The following is a 23,473-nucleotide window of genomic DNA, read 5'->3' as shown; positions in this document are numbered from 1 at the left end:
ATAAAATGGCTAATCATCTGAAAATTCTCAATAAATGCAAATACTTGTATGGAAATGTATTTTATTTTAGTATGATTTAGTCAAAATGGTCATCCTATTTTCATTACTTGAACTACCTATCTTGAGCAGCAAGCACCTCAGCCAATAACCTGCTCAGTCACTAAGCTTAGCTGCATGAAATGTCCCTAATCACAAAAGTTGGGTGCTGTGCAGAGAAACGATTACATGTTGAATAAGTTAATGTCACACTCAGTTAATAAGTTCAGTGCAAGTGGAAAAGCACGCTTATATTTCATTTGACAAGTAAGGAGTTGCTGCCAACCCATACAGCTGTTTTCATTGGACAGCATCTGTAATCATTGGCCCATCTACAGACAGGTGTGTGAGCGGTAAGACAATACAGTATTAATGTTTTACATGCTAGCTAACAAATACAGGCAATCATTTCAGTATACATGCACCATTCCGTAGAGGAAAGTCCAAAATAGGACGTAGGTAAAAAGGCCCCCAACAAGACCCCCAGTGAACAGGAGCCGCCGAGATTTGAAACACTTGTTCCACCGACGTCCAGCCTTGAGGATAAGGAGAAGGGAGAGGAGAAACGATGCGAGGAAGTAGAAAATAAAGCCGTAGAGTCCCGTTAACCCGAGGATGCCGGCTGTGGCCCCCGACAGAGCTGACACGGATGTACGACAGTAGTCCAACACGGCGGCGTTGCCCCTCACAGCAATCTCGCTGATGAACTGCGGTCCTTCCCGTCTCGCCATTACTGAAGCCATGTCTGCACGGTACTCGTGGCTAGATTGCAAAATACCGCTCCAACTGGCAAAGAGAAAGACAGAAAAAAAGCGTTTGAAAATGGCCTTCTGCTGGCTAGCTGTGTGCTCAGTCATTGCCAGGCCGAACGGGCTAGCTAGTGCTACGTCCTAAGCTTACAAGCTACGTTAGTTAGCTTGCTAGTGCTAGCTAGCATTAACACTAGCAGTTTAACGTTACTCACCTTAGGGCTAGAAGAATGAACAGTGTGTAGTTTGCTCTTCTATCACTCAAACGAGCATATTTTGTATAACTACGAGTTGATATTCTGCCTTGTTTGAACGAGTGGAATGTAATTTATACATATACAATTCATTTTGCTAAAAGCTCAATCGGGACGCCTGTCAGACTGAGTCAGCCATTTTGCACGAAATGCACGATGGGAATTCTAATTTCGCAAGCGTCTCGTTTTGGAAACAAGTAAATTGCTTTGTTATACATATGTATATTATATAATTCTCTGTACCAGTACAATACATGTTTAGTTAAATTGCGCAACATTTATTTAATTTAGCTATATTCCATAGTATTTCTTTGTGATATGACCTCCTTCTAAATGACCTTTGGTCATAACTACGGTGTCCACCTTCAACCAAAATAGCTAGCTACCTTGTATCAAAGGATATTGAGGCATCAAATTCTGCATATCATTTTATTTACAAACAAACATATGACAAAGTTGTAGCCTCAAACCACCATGGCGAAGTATGTACTCGGCATAGATATAGGAACAACTTCAATCAAGGTCGTTTTACTTGATATTCACTCGAAAACAGTTTTGGAGAGTTCCTCTTTACCAACCAAGGCAGATATCGTCGCCAACGATGGATCACATGTATGTGACAGCAAATCACGTGAGCTAGCCCTGGTCCAGGTCGGTATTATACTATTCGGGGCTACCTGTCCTGCCAGGGACCATTTGTTGCGCCATATACTTTTTATTCACTCGGTCTATATTAGCTCATCTACAGAAAATATTATTTCTTTACTCACCGAAGTGAAGACATTTTTCGAAAGATAAACGCCTTTTCCCGAGGTGGCTACGGCTAGCCCCCATCTTTTATATAAAAAGCAACATTTTGCACTTTGATCACGCGATCGGGGTTACCACCAGGCTAGTGGATATGTGCTATATAAGTGCAAAAAGTGCTTTTTATATAAAAGGTGGGGGGCTACAATCTAGCCACCTCAGAGAAAAGGCTGTCATCTTTTAAAAAAATGTCTTCACTTCGGTGAGTAATGAAATAATATTGTCTGTAGATGTCGTAATAGACCGAGTGGAAAAAAAAAGAAGGTCCAATGTATGGTCCCTCCCAGCTAGCAGGGAACGTTCCCACAACATTGGGGGACATCCCCATCATGCTCTGCTAATGTTTTCACATTCTTAGAACAAATGATTGCTAGCTGGGCTGGCAGGGCGGTATACCGGGGTATAGCCCCGAATGGTGTACCGACCTGGGCCAGCGCTAAACGTTAGATGGCTCGCTTTCAATATTGCATTATCTAAAAAAAAAAAAGTATTAATCATAATGTGTTTTTCTCATTATACAGACCAATGAGCAGGATACTCGACAAATAATAGCAGCTCTCAATGAGTGCATCGCCTCTTTACCCAGAGATAAACTTCAGAATGTCAGTAGAATTGGAGTGTCAGGACAAATGCATGGAGTTATGTTCTGGAATGGAAAATCAGGTAGCCAGCAAAATTATTTGTGTCTCACTATGGGAATTCGTTTTTTTTGGGGGGTAAATCTCAATCCTCTTTTATGCCACTGGACTTATTTGACAGGCTGTGACTGGTCCAGTGGAAACCTCTTCAAAGCCAGAGACACCAGTCAGCTGATCACCTGGCAAGATGGGCGATGCAGCAGTGATTTCTTAGCCACTCTTCCAGCACCAGCCTCCCATCTCAGCATTGCCACAGGCTTTGGTTGTGCCACTGTCCTTTGGTACATGAGACACAGGTATGCATGCAAGCACTGGCAGTCTGAAAGCAACTAATACATGCACACTACATACATACTCCATACAGCATGTTTGAAACAATACACCCCACAGATATATACACATGCTATGTTTGTCTGTGCTTTGGATGCAGGCCTGGGTTCCTGGCTGACTTCACAGTGGCAGGAACAATCCATGACTATGTGGTGTCCATGCTGTGTGGTTTGGAGAGGTGTGTGATGACGCCACAGAATGCTGCCAGCTGGGGCTACTTCAAAACCTCCTCTAACCAGTGGAACAGGGACATGTGAGTACATTACATTGTGACTAACAGTGATGCTTGCATGGTGACTGAGTTTTATATACTTAGGGAAAACAGTATACACACCTAACAAGCCATACAATTTTATGCATGTACTATGTGGCATGCCTCTTGGTTCTCGCACTGTGTAAAGTACCCCCATTCAAGCTTTAAGGCTTGGTGTGTAAAGTGCATTCAGGTTGATACATTTCTAACATACTATATCTCAGAATGTGTGTCACGAGGAAGCTAACATGCACCTCTGTGTGAGCATGCTGTAGTCTGAAGAACGCTGGCTTCCCTGTGCACCTGCTCCCTGAATGTGTGGAGTCAGGCAGCATGGCTGGGCAGACATGCTTTGAGTGGCACAGCGTCCCTGCCCACACGCCAGTCGCGGCAGCTCTGGGAGACTTTCAGTGCTCTGTCTACTCCTGCATGACTGACAGAAGAGACGCAGGTGAAGTTGGGGTCATAGTGGCCATGCTATTATTCCTCTCCATGTTAGCAGTTTGTCTCATATGTTCTTAATGCTATTACTACTGAGGTAACATATGTGTATCCTTCTTTGCAGTTCTCAACATAAGTACCTCAGCACAGCTTACCTACGCCATGCCTGAAGACTTCAGACCTCCACAAGTCCCTGAGCCCGCCTCCTCTGTCTCCTACTTCCCCTACTTTGATGGCTCCTACTTGGCCGTCGCAGCGTCACTCAATGGAGGAAATGTGTTGGCCACCTTCGTGGGGATGTTGATTTCATGGATGAAAGAGCTAGGTACGTTGATTTACCAGCACTAACATTGGAGATGGTAAATGGTAAATGGACTGCACCTATATAGCGCTTTACAAGGCCTCTCATTCACCCATTCACACACACATACACACACTAATGGCGGTAGCTGCTATGCAAGGTGTTAGCTTGTTCATTGGGAGCAATTTGGGCTACAGTGTCTTGCCCAAGGATACTTCGACATGTCATTAGGAGGAGCCGTTATTCGAACCGCTGACCCCTATGATCATTGGACTGTCTGCTCTACCTCCTGAGCTACAGCCGCCCCCCTAGATGCAATCACTAACCTTTAAAGTTTGAGTCACTTTCAAAGGCCTATCAGTTACTGTCTTCAAGGAGACATAGAAACATCTTTACCGCTAACCCCATTACTATGTTGATTGTGTTCTTCCTCCCACCTACAGGGGTAGACATCAGTGACTCCAGTCTGTATGAGCAGGTCATCAGGTCTGCCCTGAGCCAGGAGAGCAGTGACCTGAGGGTGAATCCCACCATTCTGGGGGAGAGACACAGCCCACACTGCCTGGGTCATGTATCCAATATAGCCACCTCCAATCTCTCCCTGGGTCACATAACCAGGGCACTGTGCAGGGGTGTCCTGGAAAACATCACCTCGATGATGCCCTCTATGTCTCTGCTGGAGGCAGGGGTAAAGAGGATCATGGGTAGTGGGAGTGCCCTATCTCGTAATGAAGTGTTGAGACAGGAAGCAGAGAGGGTGTTTCCTCTGCCTCTGGTGTATGGAAGAGACGTGGACTCCGCTGTCGGCGTGGCCATGGTCCTCTGTGATAGATTCTGAATAGCGATTTGCACCCTTGTGCCTTACTCGTCATCCGTACTTCACTATTCCAGAATCAGATTGAGAAAGAGATCCTGGTTTCCGTTGGACTCCCTGCTTGAATAAAGGTTAAAGATTTTTTTTTTTTGTGACTATCCATTTTGCAATACCTGACGATGCATTCCAATTATATCTTCAGAAATCTTATGATTGTTGTGGTCCGTGGTGGTGTATCGATCTAATGCATTGTTCTTGTGTGTTGATGCAGTTGCCCACTGGGGGACTGGGGTTTCACCCTGGTCTCGTCAGATCCAAGTATGGCCGGATCCCAGAGGGAACCGGTCCTTGAGGGTGGTACGTTTATCACAGGAAGAACATTTGTCACACTACAGTGACCACGTATGGCATTGGAATCACGGTCACAGGCTCCAGAGAGTCAAGTATTTAACTTACCACCGATCTATAGCCGACCGCAGGGTTGTGCGACAAATCTTCAACCGTAACAATGGGGCAGTTGGACAATATGTTGGGTGTAACTGGCTACCAAACTGGGAGAATGATTGTTGATCTTATGATTTTTTTCTTTTTTTCCTGATGACTGATGATTTTTAAAAATATGATCACAGCAAAAAGATCCCAACCATCATTTGAATGTTGTCCATAAACATGCATTAGATTGAACTTGTGCGTGATACTAAAAGAAAACACTTCTCTGTGACTTCTTTGTGAAGGAAGTCAACCAGTATTATGAGCCAAGCACCACACTGGTCCATGCTAGCATGCTGAGGTTTTCCAACCACACTTTCAGTCACAGGACCAGAGACCAGCCACACCAAAACGAGGCTCAGTAGATATAAATGTGTGAGGAAATGGGCCGTGCACAGAGGAAGCTCTGCAAACGATGTGCTGAAAAAAAGAAGAAACTCTTAGTCTTGAACAGGAAAACCGCAGTGACAAGAAACAGTAAGTCATTTATGAATCATGTGATGTGTTTGAGCTTTAATAAGATAAGAGTTTAAAATCAGTACAGTATCTTTTTATTACCTTTATATGGTTCTATCTCATAGATTAGATATGACATCACCATAACTTAAAAAATGAGCAGAACATAAGGGCAGGTTTGTCATCAGTGGATGTCCTATTTTGCATTGATTTACTTAATCCTGTATCAACACTGTAAATGTGAGGGACAACATTTTTGCTGGGTTTACTGTACTGTACAATCATTGTTGATGTTATTTCCTTTACACTGATGAATGTGTTCCCCTAAATTCACAATTAACTGAGAAACTTTGTGCACCGTGTGCTCTTTAACGTGTATGTTAATCAATAAAACCAAGAGTCGGTGACCCTTCTAAGCTTTCAGGGGTCCAGTAATGTGCTGTGGTATTCTCTAGGGTGGGTCACTTATCCTTCATCTGCCTTCCTCTGCCTTCCTCCTCAACCTCATCCGTGTTTCTCTACATATAGCATCCTCACCGCCCGATGGGATTCACATACACACTCTTAAATGTTTAATCGTCTTGCGTTTGAGGATATATAGTTTTTAACATCAGGATGAAAAAATATATGCAGATGTAAGATAATGTTTTACAAAGTGGACCAGTTGTGTACAAATGGAGTGACCTCATCCGTGTGAGTATAATTATCTGCATATCTGATATTGTGGTCTTAAATCTTTTCATAGCAATGCTGGAATGATTTGTATGATGCACATGCCAACTCATTCCCAAATGTGTACATTATTTACAGGAAATTCATTTTCAGTGGCATGTTCTCTTTAAACATGCTGCAGTTCGTCACAAGCAGTAATTTGGAATAGAGAGTATTAAATAGCCTACATAAAGAAACAATTAAACAATTTCCCCTTGGGGATAAATAAAGTAGGCTACCTGTCTACCGCTCTAAAATCCATAAAAACAGACTACTTGGCTTGCATTTAAATTCAGTTTCTGCTAGGTTTGTGGTTAATGTAGGAGTCTCTATGTGAGATAATTATATTGTGTTCAGCGAACCGAATACAGTTTAGGTCTATGTTGTGAGAGACACCACCAGTGACGGGTGGATGCAGTGGCTTTGTTTTCCTGTCTTATCTATTCAGCCCGGGCGCGGTTTGCAGTAGGCTACTGTAGGTTCTATATCATATGACGAGTATAAAAAGCTTATTTTGTCTGAGGCCTGGGGCCGGTTGCACCAACAGGGCTTACGCCTGGTCGTTTCTAGTAACCGGCTAATGTTAACTGGGTTACACGGCGTCGTTTCCTACCGTTTACTGGACTTTCTGCTCCCGTTTGCACCTCGCAGTTACACGAACACGGCGCTAGCGTTGTGAAAACCCGTTCGAGAACGCAGCGAGGGGTGTTTTAGTTCTCATTTTCCTGGATTCCGCCCTCGTATAATTCAGGCGAAGGCGTTCTCGTTGTCATTGGCGATTTTATAGGGGGGGCAGGGGGGGCAAGTGCCCCCCCTGATTGGACAGCCCAACTCTGCTCAGATTCTTACAAAAAACAAAACAAAAAAACACATTTTTTTCTTTTTTTTTTTACTAATTAACACAATTATTAAATACATAATTGTGGTTTGTACCAGTTTGTGTTAGATCATCATTAATTTTAAAAGTGTATTTATTACTTAAACTAGACTACCTTTAAAAATATATATATATTCATAATCCACTAATGGCACAACTCGTCCGTCGAAAAAAAATGAGATCTGACTGTACTGCTCAGTGCTCAACAAGCTACAACTAGCCAACCTGCTCATAATGGCAAAAAGAGCTATAAAAACAATTTACCACTTCTTCATAAAATAAAATAAAATCTGGCAATGCTAATGAAGAAGCTACCACTCGAAATGACACCGCAGCAGGTGCAATCGAATGCAGAAGTGCTCCAGGGGTGTATCGAAGCTAGCACTAGCACTAGCAACATCACCATCGGCGAGGAAGCTAGCACCAGCAGGCAGTTGCAGTTTGATGTTGTGATGTTGGGTATGGCCTAGTGCTCGGTCATAAAGTCATATTGACATGCTCGTGGTGTCTAGATGAAGTTTGATGCGTTGTGCATATTGAATTGTCATACGGATTTCTCTTTAGCATACTGTTCACAACTGGTATTCTTTGTAAATAGATGGGACGAGACGGCAGAACAGTTTTTTTTTTTTCTCACGTCAAAATGTTGCCCCCCCTACTCTCAGAGGGTAAAATCGCCTATGCTCGTTGTGATAACGATGAAGCACGTTCACAGTTAAATTATAACACAACATCTCAAGCTCAGAGTGCGATTGTAGGATTCAATGTGATTGCTTGGTCGAAATACTCTTGTCCAACCAATATTCTATTAGCCAAAAATAGGCTAGCCTATATAGACTATTAATAAAATAGACTAGGCAAAACGTTTCCTAATTATATGATGTATGTTATGTTAAGACTGACTGATTTGGTTCCATATATAGCCACTGGATCGTATTTTGAACAGGGTGCTGACAAAAGGGTCTAAAGTCCAGCCCAATACCAATACCCAACGCAACGAAGGAGAGGGTGCGATGAACTTCCGGATGTCAGGCGACCTGGCTAGCATGGCACCACTGGAGGACCTGGGAACAGACCGCATCAGGGTGGTAGAGCTGGTTGGGGGGTCCAGTCCTCGGATCAGGTTGGGCATGCTGAGCCCTCCTGACCACTGCCTCAAGATTCATGGTGATCACCCCAACCACCTGGGAAGCGGGGTCCCTCTCCGCCGAATGAATCCAAGACAGTGCGTCAGCCTTGGTGTTCTTGGAACCCGGCCGGTACGTCAGGGTGAAGTTGTGCCGGCCGAGGAACAGGGCCCAGCGCGCCTGCCGGGAGTTCAACCGCCTGGCCGACCTGATGTGAGTGAAGTTCTTGTGATCGTACCAGTAAGTGAGGTTCTTGTGATCGGGCCAGACAGTTGTGGGATGCTCTGCTCCCTCCAGCCAGTGCCGCCACTCCTGGAAGGTCTCCACAACAGCCAGCAGCTCCCTGTTGCTGATGTCATAGTTCTCCTCAGCCGGAGTAAACCTGCGAGAGAAGAAGGCACAGGGATGCAACTTCTCATCAGAGGCTGACTGCTGTGAGAGAACTGCCCCGACGCCAGTGTCAGAGGCGTCCACCTCCATGACGAAGGGCCTCGAGGGATCAGGGTGGAGCAGGATCGGCGGAGGACGTGAGGGCGGTGAGAGGGGCGGCCACCCAACTGTAGTCCCTGATGAAGCACCGGTAGAAATGAGCAAAGCCCAGGAAACTCTGCAACTGCTTCTGGTTGGTGGGTTGAGACCACTCAACGACAGCCTGGACCTTCCGTGGGTCAGGCCGAGTCTGCCCACCCTCCACGATGAACCCCAGGAACTCCACCGAGGGAGCGTGGAAGGTGCACTTCTCGGCCTTGAGGAAGAGGCCGTTCTCCAGGAGACGCTGGATGACCCGACGAACATGCTGGATGTGTTCCGCAGCGTTCCTGGAGAACACCAGGATGTCGTCGAGATAGAGTACCATGAAAATCCTCAGCATGTCATTCATCATCGCCTGAAAGACAGCTGGGGCGTTGGTGAGGCCAAAGGGCATGACGCAGTACTCTTAGTGGCCGCGGGGGGTTTTGAAGGCAGTCTTCTACTCATACCCCTCATGTATCCGGACGATATGGTAGGTGTTCCAGAGGTTCGACTTTGTGAAGATGGTGGCATCCTGGAGGGGCTCAAAGCTGGAACTGATGAGGGGGAGAGGGTACTCCACATGGTTACCAGACAAAGTCAGAGTGAGTGGGTGAGTACGATATCTGATGGGGCCTATATCGTGTCCATCAATAGCAAAAGCAGGGATAGGGACCTCCATAACAATGAGGGGAATATTAATCTGGCTGACTTACTGGAAGTCAATGAAACTCCCATCGGCACCCGAATCAATAAGGGCGGCAACAGAGAGCACCTGTCCCTGCCAGGAGAGATTGACTTCGAACCTGGCAGGACCGGCAAATGTGGGGGTATGAGAGATTCGGCTCACCTGGAATCCCTGGGTCTCCGGTGAGTCTAATCTTTTGGCAACCTGGGGCAGTCATCTCTCATGTGGCCCTTCTGGCCGCAATACATGCAAAGGCCCCTTGCCCTCCGGTGTTCCTTCTCTGCAGCAGTCAGACGCGTCCTCCCCACCTGCATAGGCTTCTTGCCCGCGACAGTGTTTAAGGTGGACGCGTCCGAGGAATGGTTAAGACTCGGGTTAAGACTGGAGGACTGGGAGGGGCCTTGATGTGGCCTGGCCAGGTTAGGTTCGCAGCCAGGCTGGACGACTGGTGCAGGAGCAGGAGGTGGAGCAGGAGCCACTGCTTGGGTTATAGAGGCTGGCTGGATGTGCATTGATCTGCATTGACAACCAGTGCATTGATCTGGGTGGTCATGTTCTGCATCTGGACCAGGAGAGGCTGTTGTTGGTCGGCCATCTGCAGTAGCTGGTTCGACTGGGTCTGCTGCTCCCCAGCCATGGCCTGCATCATTACAGAGGCCTCCCAGAGCTGCCGGGTGTGGTCCGCGAGCACCTTCCCCTGGACCTGGAGAACCGAACAGGCAGAGTCGGTGGGCTGGCCCGGTGCCTGGCCTCCTGAGGGTGCTGGTTCCATACTGGCCAGATCTTCTGTTATGACTCAGTTGGGTTAGGAACCAAACGCAACCACTCAGGAGACAGGGACAAAGTTCATGCCTACCAGGCATTTTAATTCAATAAACAAACGAATGGCACAGGCAGACAGTCCAAAGGGATAATCCTATAGAATAGTCATATATAGACTATTAATGAAATAGACTAGGCAACACATTTCCTAATTATATGATGTATGTTATGTTAAGACTGACTGATTTGGTTCCATACATAGCCGCTGGATCGTATTTTGAACAGGGTGCTGACAAAAGGGTCTAAAGTCCAGCCCAATACCTAAAACGCATGGTTGCGCAGCATTGAAATGTAGGCCTATCTGTTATGACTCAGTTGGGTTAGGAACCAAACAAAACCACTCAGGAGACAGGGAAAAAGTTAATGCCTACCAGGCTTTTAATTCAATAAACAAACAAATGGCACAGGCAGATAGTATGAAGGGATAATCCTATAGAATAGTCCAAAAAGTAGGTCAATATCCAGAAAATAATCAAATAACCAATACAACCAGTCCAGAGGGATAATCAAAGAGAATATTCAAAGTTAAGAAGGGAAGGTCGAAGTTCTGGTCCATGCTAGCAGGCTGAGGTTTTCCAACCACACGCTCAGTCACAGGACCACAGAGACCAGCCACACCAAAACAAGGCTCAGTAGATATAATGTGTGAGGAAACAGGCCGTGCAAGCTCTGCAAACGATGTGCTGAAAAAAAGAAGAAACTCTTAGTCTTGAACAGGAAAACCCCAGTGACAAGAAGTCAGTTATGAATCATGTGATGTGTTTGAGCTGTAATAAGATTAGTTTAAAAACAGTATCTGTTTTTTTATTACCTTTATGTGGTTCTATCTCATAGATTAGGTATGACATCACCATAACTTTTAAAAATGAGCAGAACATAAGGGCAGGTTTGTCATCAGTGGATGTTCTATTCTGCATTGATTTACTTAATAGTGTTTATCAACACTGTAAATGTGAGGGACAGACAACATTTTTGATGGGTTTACATTTACAATCATTGTTGATGTTATCTCCTTTACACTGATTAGTGCATTCCCTAAATTCCCAATTAACTGAGAAACTTTGAGCACCGTGTGCTCTACGCGTGTTAGCATGTTAATCAATAAAACCAAGAGTCAGTGACCCTTCTAAGCTTTCAGGGGTCCAGTAATGTGCTGTGGTATTCTCTAGGGTGGGTCACTTATCCATCTGCCTTCCTCCTCAACCTCATCCGCGTTTCTCTCCGTATAGCATCCTCACCGGCTAGTCCTCATAGGCTAGTTTTTAACATCAGGATGAAAAAATATATGCAGATGTAAGATAATGTTTTACAAAGTGGACCAGTTGTGTACAAATGGAGTGACCTCATCCGTGTGAGTATAATTATCGGCATATTTGATATGGTCTTAAATCTGTTCATAGCAATGCTGGAATGATTTGTATGATGCACATGCCAAAACTCATTCCCAAATGTGTACATTATTTACAGGAAATTCATTTTCAGTGGCATGTTCTCTTTAAACATGCTGCAGTTCGTCATAAGCAGTAATTTGGAATAGAGAGTATTAAATAGCCTACATAAAGAAACAATTAAACAATTTCCCCTTGGGGATAAATAAAGTAGGCTACCTGTCTACCGCTCTAAAATCCATAAAAACAGACTACTTAGCTTGCATTTAATCTCAGTTTCTGCTAGGTTTGTGGTTAATGTATTAGGAGTCTCTATGTGAGATAATTATATTGTGTTCAGCGAACCGAATACAGTTTAGGTCTTGTGAGAGACACCACCAGTGACGGGTAGATGCAGTGGCTTTGTTTTCCTGTCTTATCTATTCAGCCCGGGCGCGGTGTTCAGTAGGCTACTGTAGGTTCTATATCATATGACGAGTATAAACAGCTTCTTTTGTCTGAGGCCTGGGGCCGGTTGCACCAACAGGGCTTACGCCTGGTCGTTTCTAGTAACGGCGTCGTTTCCTCCCGTTTACGGGACTTTCCCGTTTGCACCACGAAACACCTCAGATAACATTAAACATGTTTGATTTTAACTGAACTTCAAGAGAAAAAGACTGACTTAAGACTCGGATTGCCACCTCAAATGTGATCATCAATCAATAAGTGATCAATAAGATGATCAATAAGTGCGATCAGACTCGAGCAAAACTCATGATTGTATTGAGACACTGGAAAGTACATTTATTTAAATCATTTGGATGGATGGACAAAATGGGTGGTTATTATGGAATATGATCCAGGGTATACCAACTTGAGGGCGAGTGAAGCCAGTTGAGAAGAAGTGCCTGGTCAGTCCTACATCAAACTAAACAACAACAACAATAATAATAATAATACAACTTATGCTGAATGATGAATTGGGCCTCCCAGTTAGGACAAATTAATAACTAAGGAATAGGTTCACCCTAATTTGGAAATGTAAGCCAGAGAACAAGCTGGGCTTGCCTAAAGGCAGGCAGCCCTAAATAAATGCCTTCAAAACCATTTATTTTCATAGATAACTGTCAGTTTACATGAGAGCCCAGTGTTGCGAATGGTGTTGCGATAGTGTTTCCATGTGACCTCGATAACCTCTGGCAACGCTGGTAAAACGTTACGTGTGGAGGTCATTCTCGTTCTCATCGTCATTCTCGTTCTCGTGTCGAGGTCGTGTAACCCAGGCCTGGGCGACAGAAACCATCTCAGGCCCCAGGTGGCCCTGCCCCCCCCCCCCCCACCCAAGATATTTTTAGGGCATTTCTGCTTTATCTGGATAGGACAGTGTAGCTTAAAGTCCCAGTTAACCCAGTTCAAATTTTTGTTATGAGCTTCACACACCACAGGAAAACATGTCATTAACCACCCAGCCAAATCTGAGTGATTAAAAATGTCGCTAAGTATATAAAATAAGGCTTCAAAATCGGTTAAAAATCAGCAGCATTCTCTGGTCTGAGACTGTGGGGGCGTGTCTGCTGGAGGCACCGAAGCCACACCCAATTGCGTGGGGAGGGGGTGTGGAGGGAAGAACCTGTCAAATAGTACCGTTCTCTGGTCTGCATATTGTCACACTGGCACTCTCTTTTGTGGTAGGAAGTCACAGCTTTGTGAAAACAGAGAGGAGTTGAAATTACACTTGTCTAATGAGTCAAACGCACAGATGCTTCCTCCTAACCTACCTCCTGACAAACAACACAGGTAAAACTGTAGCTACTCTATACCAACGCGCCAGTGTTACTGCCCTTAGATGCAAAATACAAAAACAGGCAACGAGGAATGTACGAGTCTGTCCCTATTTTCTCCCTGCCACCTCCGGACCCATTCCTATCCCTCCCAGGCGATCCTGTCGTCCCTTGGGATCAATGGAAAAAGTTGTTTTAAATGTACCTTTTAGTCACTGGCTTGAACAGCGCTGATAGCGCGAAGAAGCGTACACTACCGGAGTTGATAATCGGGACAGACTCATCCACTCTCGTTGGCAATGTTATGTGTGAGAATATTCTCACACATAACATTGCCAACGAGAGTGGATGAGTCTGTCCCGACGAGCACTCGGCTTCAACTTTCCCGCAACATATCCAACAGAACTGGAATGTTCAGCCAGTAGCCGCCGAGCACCGCTTCCCTGGGAGAGGGTGCGTCTTTCTCCAGCTGCAGCTGGTCTACCTAACCATCCCCCTCGCTCCCACCTCCCGGTCTCCCGCTGGAGAAATATACTGTCACCATTACCGGTGAACCCATACGCACATCAGGTGCCACAAATATGGCAGGCAGTTTCTGTATAGTTAACGCTTATAGTCATAATATATCATCCGTAACGTTATTTGGTGGGTGGTCGCCTGGTCGGTGCTGCTAGCTGTTAGCTAGACTAAGGTTATATACACACTCCCATCTGAAACAAGCTACATAGCTAATGTTAGCTATAATTCCTCCTAAGATTACATAATTCATCATAGCTGACATTACCACATACATGTCAAGACATATTTTGTATATTAATAGCAGTGTATTTTCCTATTGCTTACGTTACCTAGCTAACGTTATAACGTTAATAAGCTATAAGCACACAAGGCAGCGGTGTCGGCACCAAAGGTTGATGCGACAGGAGAATGGAGGCCGGGGAGGGAGATGGTTGGCTCTGCCGAATTCACCAGGACCAGTCGTGAGTCCGTGAAACCCAAAAGCCTCATATTATAAATGCAGAAGCTTTCGGGAGTGAAATGTTTGCTGCAGAGGCGGGCGCTAGCGGTGACAGACTCTGTAACACCATGGCTCTTCAAAAATGCTAACCATTTGCTTCTCACTCCCATACTCGGGAGTGAAAGAAGCAGACCTTATCATCCCATTCCTGCTGGCATCCAGGAAGGATGCATTTTCGTTTAGATTTATGCATAGGCATTGCTAACTAAGAAAAACTAGCTAATTCTAGACTGTTGGTTAAAACTAGCTAATTCTAGACTCAAGATTGAGCATGAAAACCGGAGATTCAAATCCGTTCTAGCTTTATATAGTGTTAGGGCGGGGATATGCTAAGAACGCCGCTCTACGTCATCCGGTACCCGTTTTAAGCCCGCCCAGAAAATCCGGAAATCAAAACTGGTTAAAAACACAAAACTGGTCTAACTTCACAATTCAGTACTACACATGGTTCATCCCATTTTTACATGTTATCAGCAATGCATCACTAACACATAGAATGTGTTTTCAAGCAAATCTCTGATTTTGGTTAACTGGGACTTTAAGGATAGACAAGAAAGACGGGAGAGAGAGAGAGGAGAGAAAAACAAATAATGATCCATAAATAATATCCAGTAGCAGCAGTAATGGTCTCATAAATGATGCAAATACATCATCTCACAGAATAATAAGAATCCTCATTCAAAACCATCTTGCACGTTTTTATAAGATGAACATGGATGAGCTACAGTATAAGTTTCTGCTGTGGCACCAGTTCCTCTCATGGTGGGCAGAGAAGCCTACAAAATGTCCATCTGACGTGAGTCACTGTCAACCCTTTCCACTTCTCTTTTCTCTGCCATCAACAGGGAACAATCGAATCAAGCTGACTGCCATCCTTCCCTAAATAAGCTGTCTAGATTGGGTTGGCTCAGAGTGAACAGTAATGTGTCTCATATGTGAATCTTTAATTGACAATACTGTATATGAGGGTCAATGGTCAGCAGATCAAGTAGTGCCTAAGCTTCTGTGCTACTGGTACATAACTGCTTGTTACTCATCTGGAGTAAAATATCACACGTCTATCGAGGTCAAGCTGCTCATGATGTTACAGCAGCTGTGGAAACATTCATTGACACATTTTTACTGAAGACATTGTTTTTTTCAATATATTATAGGCTTATGTTATCAGTGAAATGGGAAAGACAGAAATATTGCTGGGAGGTGAATTAGTCCAATCCCTCACTGCACTTTTAACTATGATTTGATTTATTATTTAAAGCTAGTTTACTTTAAAGTCAAAGTCAAGTTTATTTTTCACATATACATCATACAGGTACGAGTAGTGGAAAGTTCTTCTGTTAGCTCCTGCAATACAGAGAGGTAAAAAAGAAGAAGAAGAGAAACAATGCGTTATGTAACAAGATACAAGAGATGTTCACTTTACTGTGATTTACTTCTGTCCCCAACAGACCATTGCTGTGAGAGGTCAGTATGAGCCTAGGTAAGAGCCCAGCGGGCGCCAGCTACAGCTTCCTGGAGACCGATGACAGGACAGATGAAGAGCGTGCCCAGAGCCGCGTGGGGAAGAAGAAGGACCTGCTGCTGTCTGCCCTGGCCGTGGGCGGCTCAGAGAGCCATACAGACCCCATGGACTCAATAGACCACGAGGAACCGAAGGAGTACAAGCCCCAAATCAGATTCAATTTAAACTTTGACAAGTGAGAGATACGCCATTTACTGAGAATACCTATATTCATTATGTGTTCCCTGGCCTGGCAGTGGGCTAAGTAGAGCTGTACCACAGTGTTAAAGGAAAATGCTCGTTTTTGACAACCTGGACCTTATTTACGACATATTATAAGAAGTTTGACTCACCCAGATCACTTTTGTGTTGTTCGGAGGCCTGTAGAAGAAATTTAAAATCCAGCGCGAGCCAGTATATCCATGTAATGGCGGCGCACGGGGCATAGGGAATGCAGTTTCTCAAAATCCATTTTCGGCCGCTAAACGGTTGTTTTCATCAATCACATTGCATGAATCGACAGTTGATATTCCTCTACGCGAGCCATTCTTTCGGTTTTCAAATACGTGGTCTGTAGCCTCTGTAATATGATCTTTACAAGCCTCTCCCCCACTTGCTCCAGCACGCATGCGCACAGGCCAGCGCGCAGCCTGCTATTCTCCAGCTCACATTCTCTGCGCTACGATCGTAGTTGGTGCCGAGAATATTGTCGTCGTCATTCGTCAGCAACAATCCGATCGTAGCGCAGAGAATGTGAGGGAGCATAGCCAGTGTAAAGATCATATTACAGAGGCTACAGACCACGTATTTGAAAACCGAAAGAATGGCTCGCGTAGAGGAATATCAACTGTCGATTCATGCAATCTGATTGATGAAAACAACCGTTTAGCGGCCGAAAATGGATTTTGAGAAACTGCATTCCCTTTGCCCCGTGCGCCGCCATTACATGGATATACTGGCTCGCGCTGGATTTTAAATTTCTTCTACAGGCCTCCGAACAACACAAAAGTGATCTGGGTGAGTCAAACTTCTTATAATATGTCGTAAATAAGGTCCAGGTTGTCAAAAACGAGCATTTTCCTTTAATACTGTTTAATACTGGCCTGGCAGTGGGCTAAGTAGAGCTGTACCACAGTGTTAATACTGTTTAGAGATGCTGCTCTGTGGCCTGAGTGGTGTTATGTATTCATAACAAAAATCAACAATGGGTAGGATCATTGGATCATGTTCAACAAGCCTTTCCCTAAACTCATAAACATGTCCTATTTCAATTGTAGGGGAATTAGAGGAGTGAAGGAGACCGAGGAGGAGAGGAGCAAAAGGTTTGACTTAAAAAGGCTGTTTGAGGCGGTGTCCAGTGGTGACATCACCAAGCTGGAGGGGTTGCATCAGTACCTACTTAAGTCCATGAAGAAGCTCACCCACTCTGATTGTGAGGAAGACCCTGATACTGAGTTATCTGCCACAGTTTTATGATTCTAATAAATTGTCAAACACAACAACATTAGTGAACAATCATGCAATGTAGCCATAGTATAATCCTGCACACCCATTCATTCATTCATTCCCGTCTTGTTTACTGATTAGATCAGCCTTATGGTAAGAACTCCCTGATGAAGGCTCTTCTGAATCTGAAAGACGGCAGAAATGACTCGGTGGAATATCTCCTGGACATCTCAGAGAAGATGGGAGACTTCAAGGAATTCGTAAATGGAGCATCTACACATAACGATTACAAAGGTGAATTTTCATCCAATACAGAATTATAATTTGGCTGATTTCCTAATTTACCTCATATTTCTGTCAACACATGTAAAACATCATATCATATTTAGATAGCCATGATCATATACTACAGGACTAGTTCCATCCTGTCAAAAAAATTTTTTCCATATAGGTCAATCTGCCCTCCACATTGCCATTGAGAGAAGGAATATGTATTATATTGAGCTACTGGTCAGAAAAGGAGCAGACGTCCACGCAAAAGCCTGTGGGAAATTCTTTCAGCCACAGGATGGACCCAGCTTCTACTTTGGTGAGTGAGTGGGTTACGCTCTCTTGAGTGTCACAGAACCTCAGTGCCCCCCTCTGGCAGCATAGACAACAGCCTTTACTACTGCATGTCAAGAGCAGTACTGCAGTCAGCACTAAGGGAAAAAATATCCTATTATATTATTATAGCATCTGAACATCAATCAAAACAAAACAAAAAATACTAAATGCATGTTTTACCCCAAAGCATATGCCCTTTTGCATTTTCTTTGAGAATGGTAATATAAAGAGTAGTGAATGAAAACCACTAATATAGGGGCCAACCCTTCTTGTTCCTAGGGGAGCTGCCTCTGTCCCTGGCTGCCTGTACCAATCAGTCGGAGGTAGTGGACTTCCTGATGACCAACACCTACCAGAAGGCGGACATGAGGGAGAAAGACTCCCTGGGCAACATGGTGCTGCATGCCCTGGTGATGGTGGCGGACAACAGCAAGGAGAACACTGACTTCATCATCAGTATGTACGACCACATTCTCACCAAAACTGCAGGCCTCAACCCCAAATTTGAGCTGAAGGACATCGAGGGCATCGAGAACGACCAGGGACTAACGCCCATCAAACTGGCTGCCAAGATGGGCAAGATTGGGGTAAATAACATGGCCTGACAGATAGGTGATTTATCCATGACAAAGCAGAAACTATCTCAGTAACTGGCAAGCACTCGGAACATACGGAATATACTTTCATTAGTATTTCATGCCGTGACTGTTGTGTGTCCCACAGCTGTTTGAACATATTCTGCATCGTGAGTTCAAGGACAGAGAGACCTGCTACCTGTCCCGTAAGTTTACAGAGTGGGCCTACGGGCCAGTCCACTCCGCCCTCTATAACCTGGCATCTTTGGACTCCTATGAGAGCAACTCTGTCCTGGAGATACTTGTCTATGGCAGTGACATCCCTGTGAGTAGCAACAACAAAACCATTATAATCAAATGATTTAATAGTGCACTTTGTCTAAAAAACATGATGTCCCGGACACACTGAGAAAAAGGCTTCAGATGCATTCACCCTCAGCAAAGTGTCATAATTGCCGTTTTTCTTTTTCCAGAATCGTCATGCTATGCTCGAAATTGAGCCCCTGAACAAGCTGCTGGAGGAGAAGTGGGACAGGTTTGCTGCTCGGATCTTTTTCGTCAACTTCCTGGTCTACCTCTTGTACCTCTCCATCTTCACTGTCATCTCCTACACCAGGAAGGACGGCACGGTGAGATCTTTGGATGGTCATATTGAAGGACAATTATTCTGAGATCTTTGGATGGTCACATTGAAGGACAATCATTCTGCCAATTGCTGCATTGAAATCTGCTGTGTGTGGCCAGTGTTCATCTAATTTCAAAACACAAATGAAACATTATAAAATACATTGTTTTCTAAGTATTTAAACTACCAACTGTTTTACTTTTCTGGTACACAGCCCCCGTTCCCTATCGAGCACACCCCAGAGGGATACATCCATCTGGCTGGTCAGCTTCTGACAGTTCTGGCATCCTGCTATTTCTTCATAAGAGGGGTATGTTTACTAACCACAATACTTCTCACACTTCAAATTAAACTCTGGAGAGATACCTCACATGAAACATAATGTAATTCAAGATTGTATTCCACAACATGATTTATTATAGTATTTGATTTATTTATGTTTCCCCTCCCAAGATAATAGACTTAAAGAGAAAGCATCCCAAGCTGCAGTCTCTGCTGACTGATGGATACTATGAGATCCTTTTGTAAGTTTCACAAAACCTCTCTCTGCTCACTAATTATTTCACAAATGAATGTGCAAACAGCCTCTATAACATTGTCAATTACTATAGAATTACTTGCAAGACAGAGATTACGTCACAAATAGGATGGCAGTACATCTCTCAGCACTCACACATCTGATAGGCACACAGCTTGGTAACAAGTCTGAGTCAGAGCAGCCCAAAGCTACTTTTTTGCTCCTCACATCTGAGGATTGGTTATGCATTTGTGTATGTGTATGTGTATGTGTGTGTGTGTGTGTGTATGTGTGTGTGTATGCATGTTGCTCACGCAGGTTTTTGGCAGCTCTTTGTGTGTAGGCTGATAGGATTTCACACACTGTGTCAGAGGTTCTCTGGGCTGATCCTATCTCTTGGCTCATAGTTTTCTGCAGGCGGTTTTCTTCATTGTGTCCTCTGCACTGTACATCTGTGGGAGGCAGGAGTACCTCGGGTTGCTGGTGCTGTGCCTGGCTCTCAGCTGGGTCAACCTGCTCTATTTCTCCAGAGGGTCTAGACACATGGGCATCTACAGCGTGATGATACAGAAGGTATACTGCCTGGGCAGGTCATGCCGCTCACACTCCTACACACATGACTCACTGCCAAAGGGCATGTCCAGAATGTGAGACTGGCACAGCACTGATGTTATGATCAAGCTACACTCCGAGTACTGATCCTCTGACACTCTCTCTTTCTCCCTGTCTTTTCTTCTCGTCTGTAGATGATCCTCAGTGATATCCTGCGCTTTCTTTTCGTCTACAGTGTCTTCCTTTTGGGATTTTCAGCAGGTATTTCATCTCTCCTCTGCCGCCTTTACACACAGGGACATAAGAGTACTGACTGTCAGCAGCTTATGAATTCACAATGCTTGTGCATTGTTCTGTGCATCGCTTTCTAACACAAAGGAAGACCTGCCAAAACTACCAGTGACTTTCCACTTCTACAGTGACAAAAACAATCCTGTCAATAGACTGTAACCATTCTCTCCTCTCCCCCAACGACAGCTGTGGTAACTCTGCTGGTTGAGCCTGCACCAGTTTCTGCTGCTCCAAAGGAAAACTCCACAGGAAAAGCCGGCCGCTTCTTCACATCTATGGAAGAGGATAAGTGTCAGAAAGTGACATACATGAACATCTCCTACACCATCCTGGAGCTGTTCAAGTTCACCATCGGCATGGGCGACCTGGAGTTCACACAGGGTTACAAGTACAAGGAGGTGTTCTACATGTTGCTCATCGCCTACATCGTCCTCACCTACATCCTCCTGCTCAACATGCTCATCGCTCTCATGAACCGGACGGTGGAGAAGCTGTCCGGCGAGAGCAGCAGCATCTGGAAACTGCAGGCGAGCCTGAGGCCATTGATGCCATGCTCCTTTCATAGACAGATCAATGATATTGTATTTGTTTCTATTGTCATATAGATGAGACAATATTTGCCTTTTTGTGCTTGTGTGTGTGCGTTTGCGCAGAGGGGCATCACCATCCTAGACCTGGAGAAGAGCCTGCCACGCTGCCTGAGGACCAAGCTCCGCTCTGGGGTGGAGAAGACCCTGGGCACCCTGGGCAAATTCAGGTGTTTCAGGTAACTTATGGGGTCATAAAGCAATTAGCTTTTATATATCTGAGAGTACCACTTGTGAGAGAATGGATTTATAATCTTAACACTGGTTCAATGGATCAGTATGCTCACCCTTGGAAATTGATTAAACTATTTGTTCCAGTGCCGGGCTACTCCAAGCAAGAAGAAATTCAAAATGGTATAATTAGACCCGCACTCAATGAAACTATGCTGTTTCTCTTTTATTCAAAAATAGATTCAATAATAGATAATACATTTTTGAATAAAAGCGGAACGGCAAAGTTTCTTTGAGTGCGGGTCTAATTATACCATTCATCTTAACACTAGGCCTTATAATATCTACAGCATAAACGTTGTGAAACATGAATGCATAACGGAATTGGATGAACAACATAATGAGACTCCAAATGTTCAGTATAGGACACACTGGCAAAACATCAGACCAAACATATCACCAGGGGAAAATGGCTGAAAAATAGAATCCACCGACACATACCACTTCAGCTGTGGGATTGAATCTGAACAACTGCAGTGCCGTGAGCAGTACACAGCAAGCCTCATTGATCTGGATCCTCTGACAGCGGACTGATGTGTCATCCATACAACAGTAATTGGAGCATGTGTCCTCTGTTGTCTCAGAGTGAAGGAAGTCAACTGGAACAAATGGAACACCAACCTGGGCATAATCAATGAGGACCCGGGGAGCGGTGATGTGGATAGTCAGTCCCCTATACGCAGCGCTCCAAGCAGAGGTAGGGTAGTGATAAGGGTAGGGTAGTGTAATGTGAATGGGGACTGCAATCTGAATTGGCATTAATATTGCATAGTCACACTGTGTCAAACTAAAAACATTTACCACGTGTCCACAGCAAGGACCTGGCGAGGTATGATGAGGAACTTCAGTAGGCGGGGCTCGCAGCCACAGCACCGCCAGTACGCCCAGGAGCCCAGAGAGATGACCCCCATGTCCCTCGTCTGACGTGGACCCTGACCTCCTCGTCTCCTGGCACAGAACCCACCCAGCCAATGGGAAAGTAGTTGTATGGACAGTGATGGCCAACAGCCAATAGCTTGGTTTACCAGACTGACAGCTGTACTCACGTGTTGTTTCATTGCTCCGCTTGATTGATTTGTGAAATTGAAACCGGGTGTGAGCTTGTAAGATGGAGCTGGTCTACCAGGCAGTGAATGTGACACCTCCCAAAGAATCACTGTTGAAGCTGTTACTGGCTTGAAGCTGTCATGCACTAATAAGATGACTGTCTCAGGAAAATATAATGCGACCACGCAAACGAAGCCTGTATGACAACCCATCACATTTGATGTTGCCGATATGCTCATTCAAGGAAATTTGTGATTATGATTACCCTCAAAATAAAAGGATAAAACAAAATGTGAATCTCCCTGAAGATATTGCAATAATATACAGTTGTATTACTTACTGTACTTGTCAGTCTCTCATTACCGATTCTCGTTTGACTGAAACCAGTCTTATGATGCCACCTGCCTCAGTCTCTGGCAGGTTTACTAGACCAAATGTCTCTGATTCTTGTCATCATGGGTCATTCAATCCCTGCTGCTGTGACTGCACCCCGCATTGCTGAAAATTCATGATGGAACGATCCTGAACCAAGACCACAGTCCCTCCTACTGAGAGCTCTTTATATAGAACTCCAATTTCCATCACAGCTAGACGGCCCAAATTTCCTGCAGCCTGCCAGCCCTCTAGCTTACCCTGCCTACGTTCCTGCATGAAGCAGTCTCTCACCGGATGCCTTTGATTTGCAGGATGAAAGCACATTGTATAAAACAGGTGCAATCACGTCTCTGAACACCGGCTGTCTCGATTAAACAGCATGCGCGGAGCACTTGGGGTGTCGCCTCCTGCATCATTCATGGATAGTTGGCTTCCTCACAAAAGATCCAATTGTAGGAAAGGTTTCTGTACCCGATTGCCACTGAGAATGCAGAACCTGAAACGACTGTGATAAAGTAAGTCTTTATTACAGAGCTATTAAATTAAAACCCAACGGACTCTTCTGGGGGAATAATATCAAAGGTATTGAGGGTATCAATCATGCAGAATTGCAAGTCATGCAGATATAGGCTACAGTAAGCTAGTTTAAAA

At 44.7% G+C, this 23,473-nt stretch overlaps 3 protein-coding genes across 3 annotated transcripts; 2 read left to right on the top strand and 1 right to left on the bottom strand.

Moving 5' to 3' along the window:
* Positions 1–75: 75 nt before the first annotated feature.
* Positions 76–1,170, bottom strand: emc6 (ER membrane protein complex subunit 6). The gene is made up of 2 exons (XM_084450166.1): positions 1,001–1,170; positions 76–822 (listed from the first exon to the last, which is right to left on the bottom strand). Exon 2 carries the CDS (start codon positions 777–779, stop codon positions 447–449), a length of 333 nt encoding a protein of 110 aa, XP_084306292.1. The 5' UTR covers positions 780–822; positions 1,001–1,170; the 3' UTR covers positions 76–446.
* A 319-nt stretch (positions 1,171–1,489) lies between these two features.
* Positions 1,490–10,526, top strand: shpk (sedoheptulokinase). The gene is made up of 11 exons (XM_084449960.1): positions 1,490–1,651; positions 2,368–2,509; positions 2,606–2,780; positions 2,915–3,067; positions 3,343–3,518; positions 3,633–3,833; positions 4,253–4,754; positions 4,895–4,980; positions 5,358–5,589; positions 6,097–6,261; positions 10,506–10,526. Exons 1-7 carry the CDS (start codon positions 1,514–1,516, stop codon positions 4,645–4,647), a joined length of 1,380 nt encoding a protein of 459 aa, XP_084306086.1. The 5' UTR covers positions 1,490–1,513; the 3' UTR covers positions 4,648–4,754; positions 4,895–4,980; positions 5,358–5,589; positions 6,097–6,261; positions 10,506–10,526.
* Positions 10,527–12,473: 1,947 nt separating this feature from the next.
* Positions 12,474–22,703, top strand: trpv1 (transient receptor potential cation channel, subfamily V, member 1). The gene is made up of 16 exons (XM_084449962.1): positions 12,474–13,065; positions 15,013–16,166; positions 17,248–17,402; positions 17,558–17,710; positions 17,868–18,005; positions 18,302–18,609; positions 18,746–18,922; positions 19,071–19,226; positions 19,437–19,532; positions 19,676–19,746; positions 20,147–20,312; positions 20,486–20,552; positions 20,769–21,109; positions 21,236–21,348; positions 21,985–22,097; positions 22,215–22,703. Exons 2-16 carry the CDS (start codon positions 15,940–15,942, stop codon positions 22,322–22,324), a joined length of 2,391 nt encoding a protein of 796 aa, XP_084306088.1. The 5' UTR covers positions 12,474–13,065; positions 15,013–15,939; the 3' UTR covers positions 22,325–22,703.
* The last annotated feature ends 770 nt before the right edge of the window (positions 22,704–23,473 follow it).

The sequence above is a fragment of the Borostomias antarcticus genome (genome assembly GCF_949987555.1).
Source record: "Borostomias antarcticus genome assembly, chromosome: 15".
Taxonomy (NCBI): Eukaryota; Metazoa; Chordata; class Actinopteri; order Stomiiformes; family Stomiidae; genus Borostomias; species Borostomias antarcticus.
The sequence above is the reverse complement of the archived record's forward strand: the minus strand, read 5'-3'. Positions and strand labels throughout refer to the sequence as shown.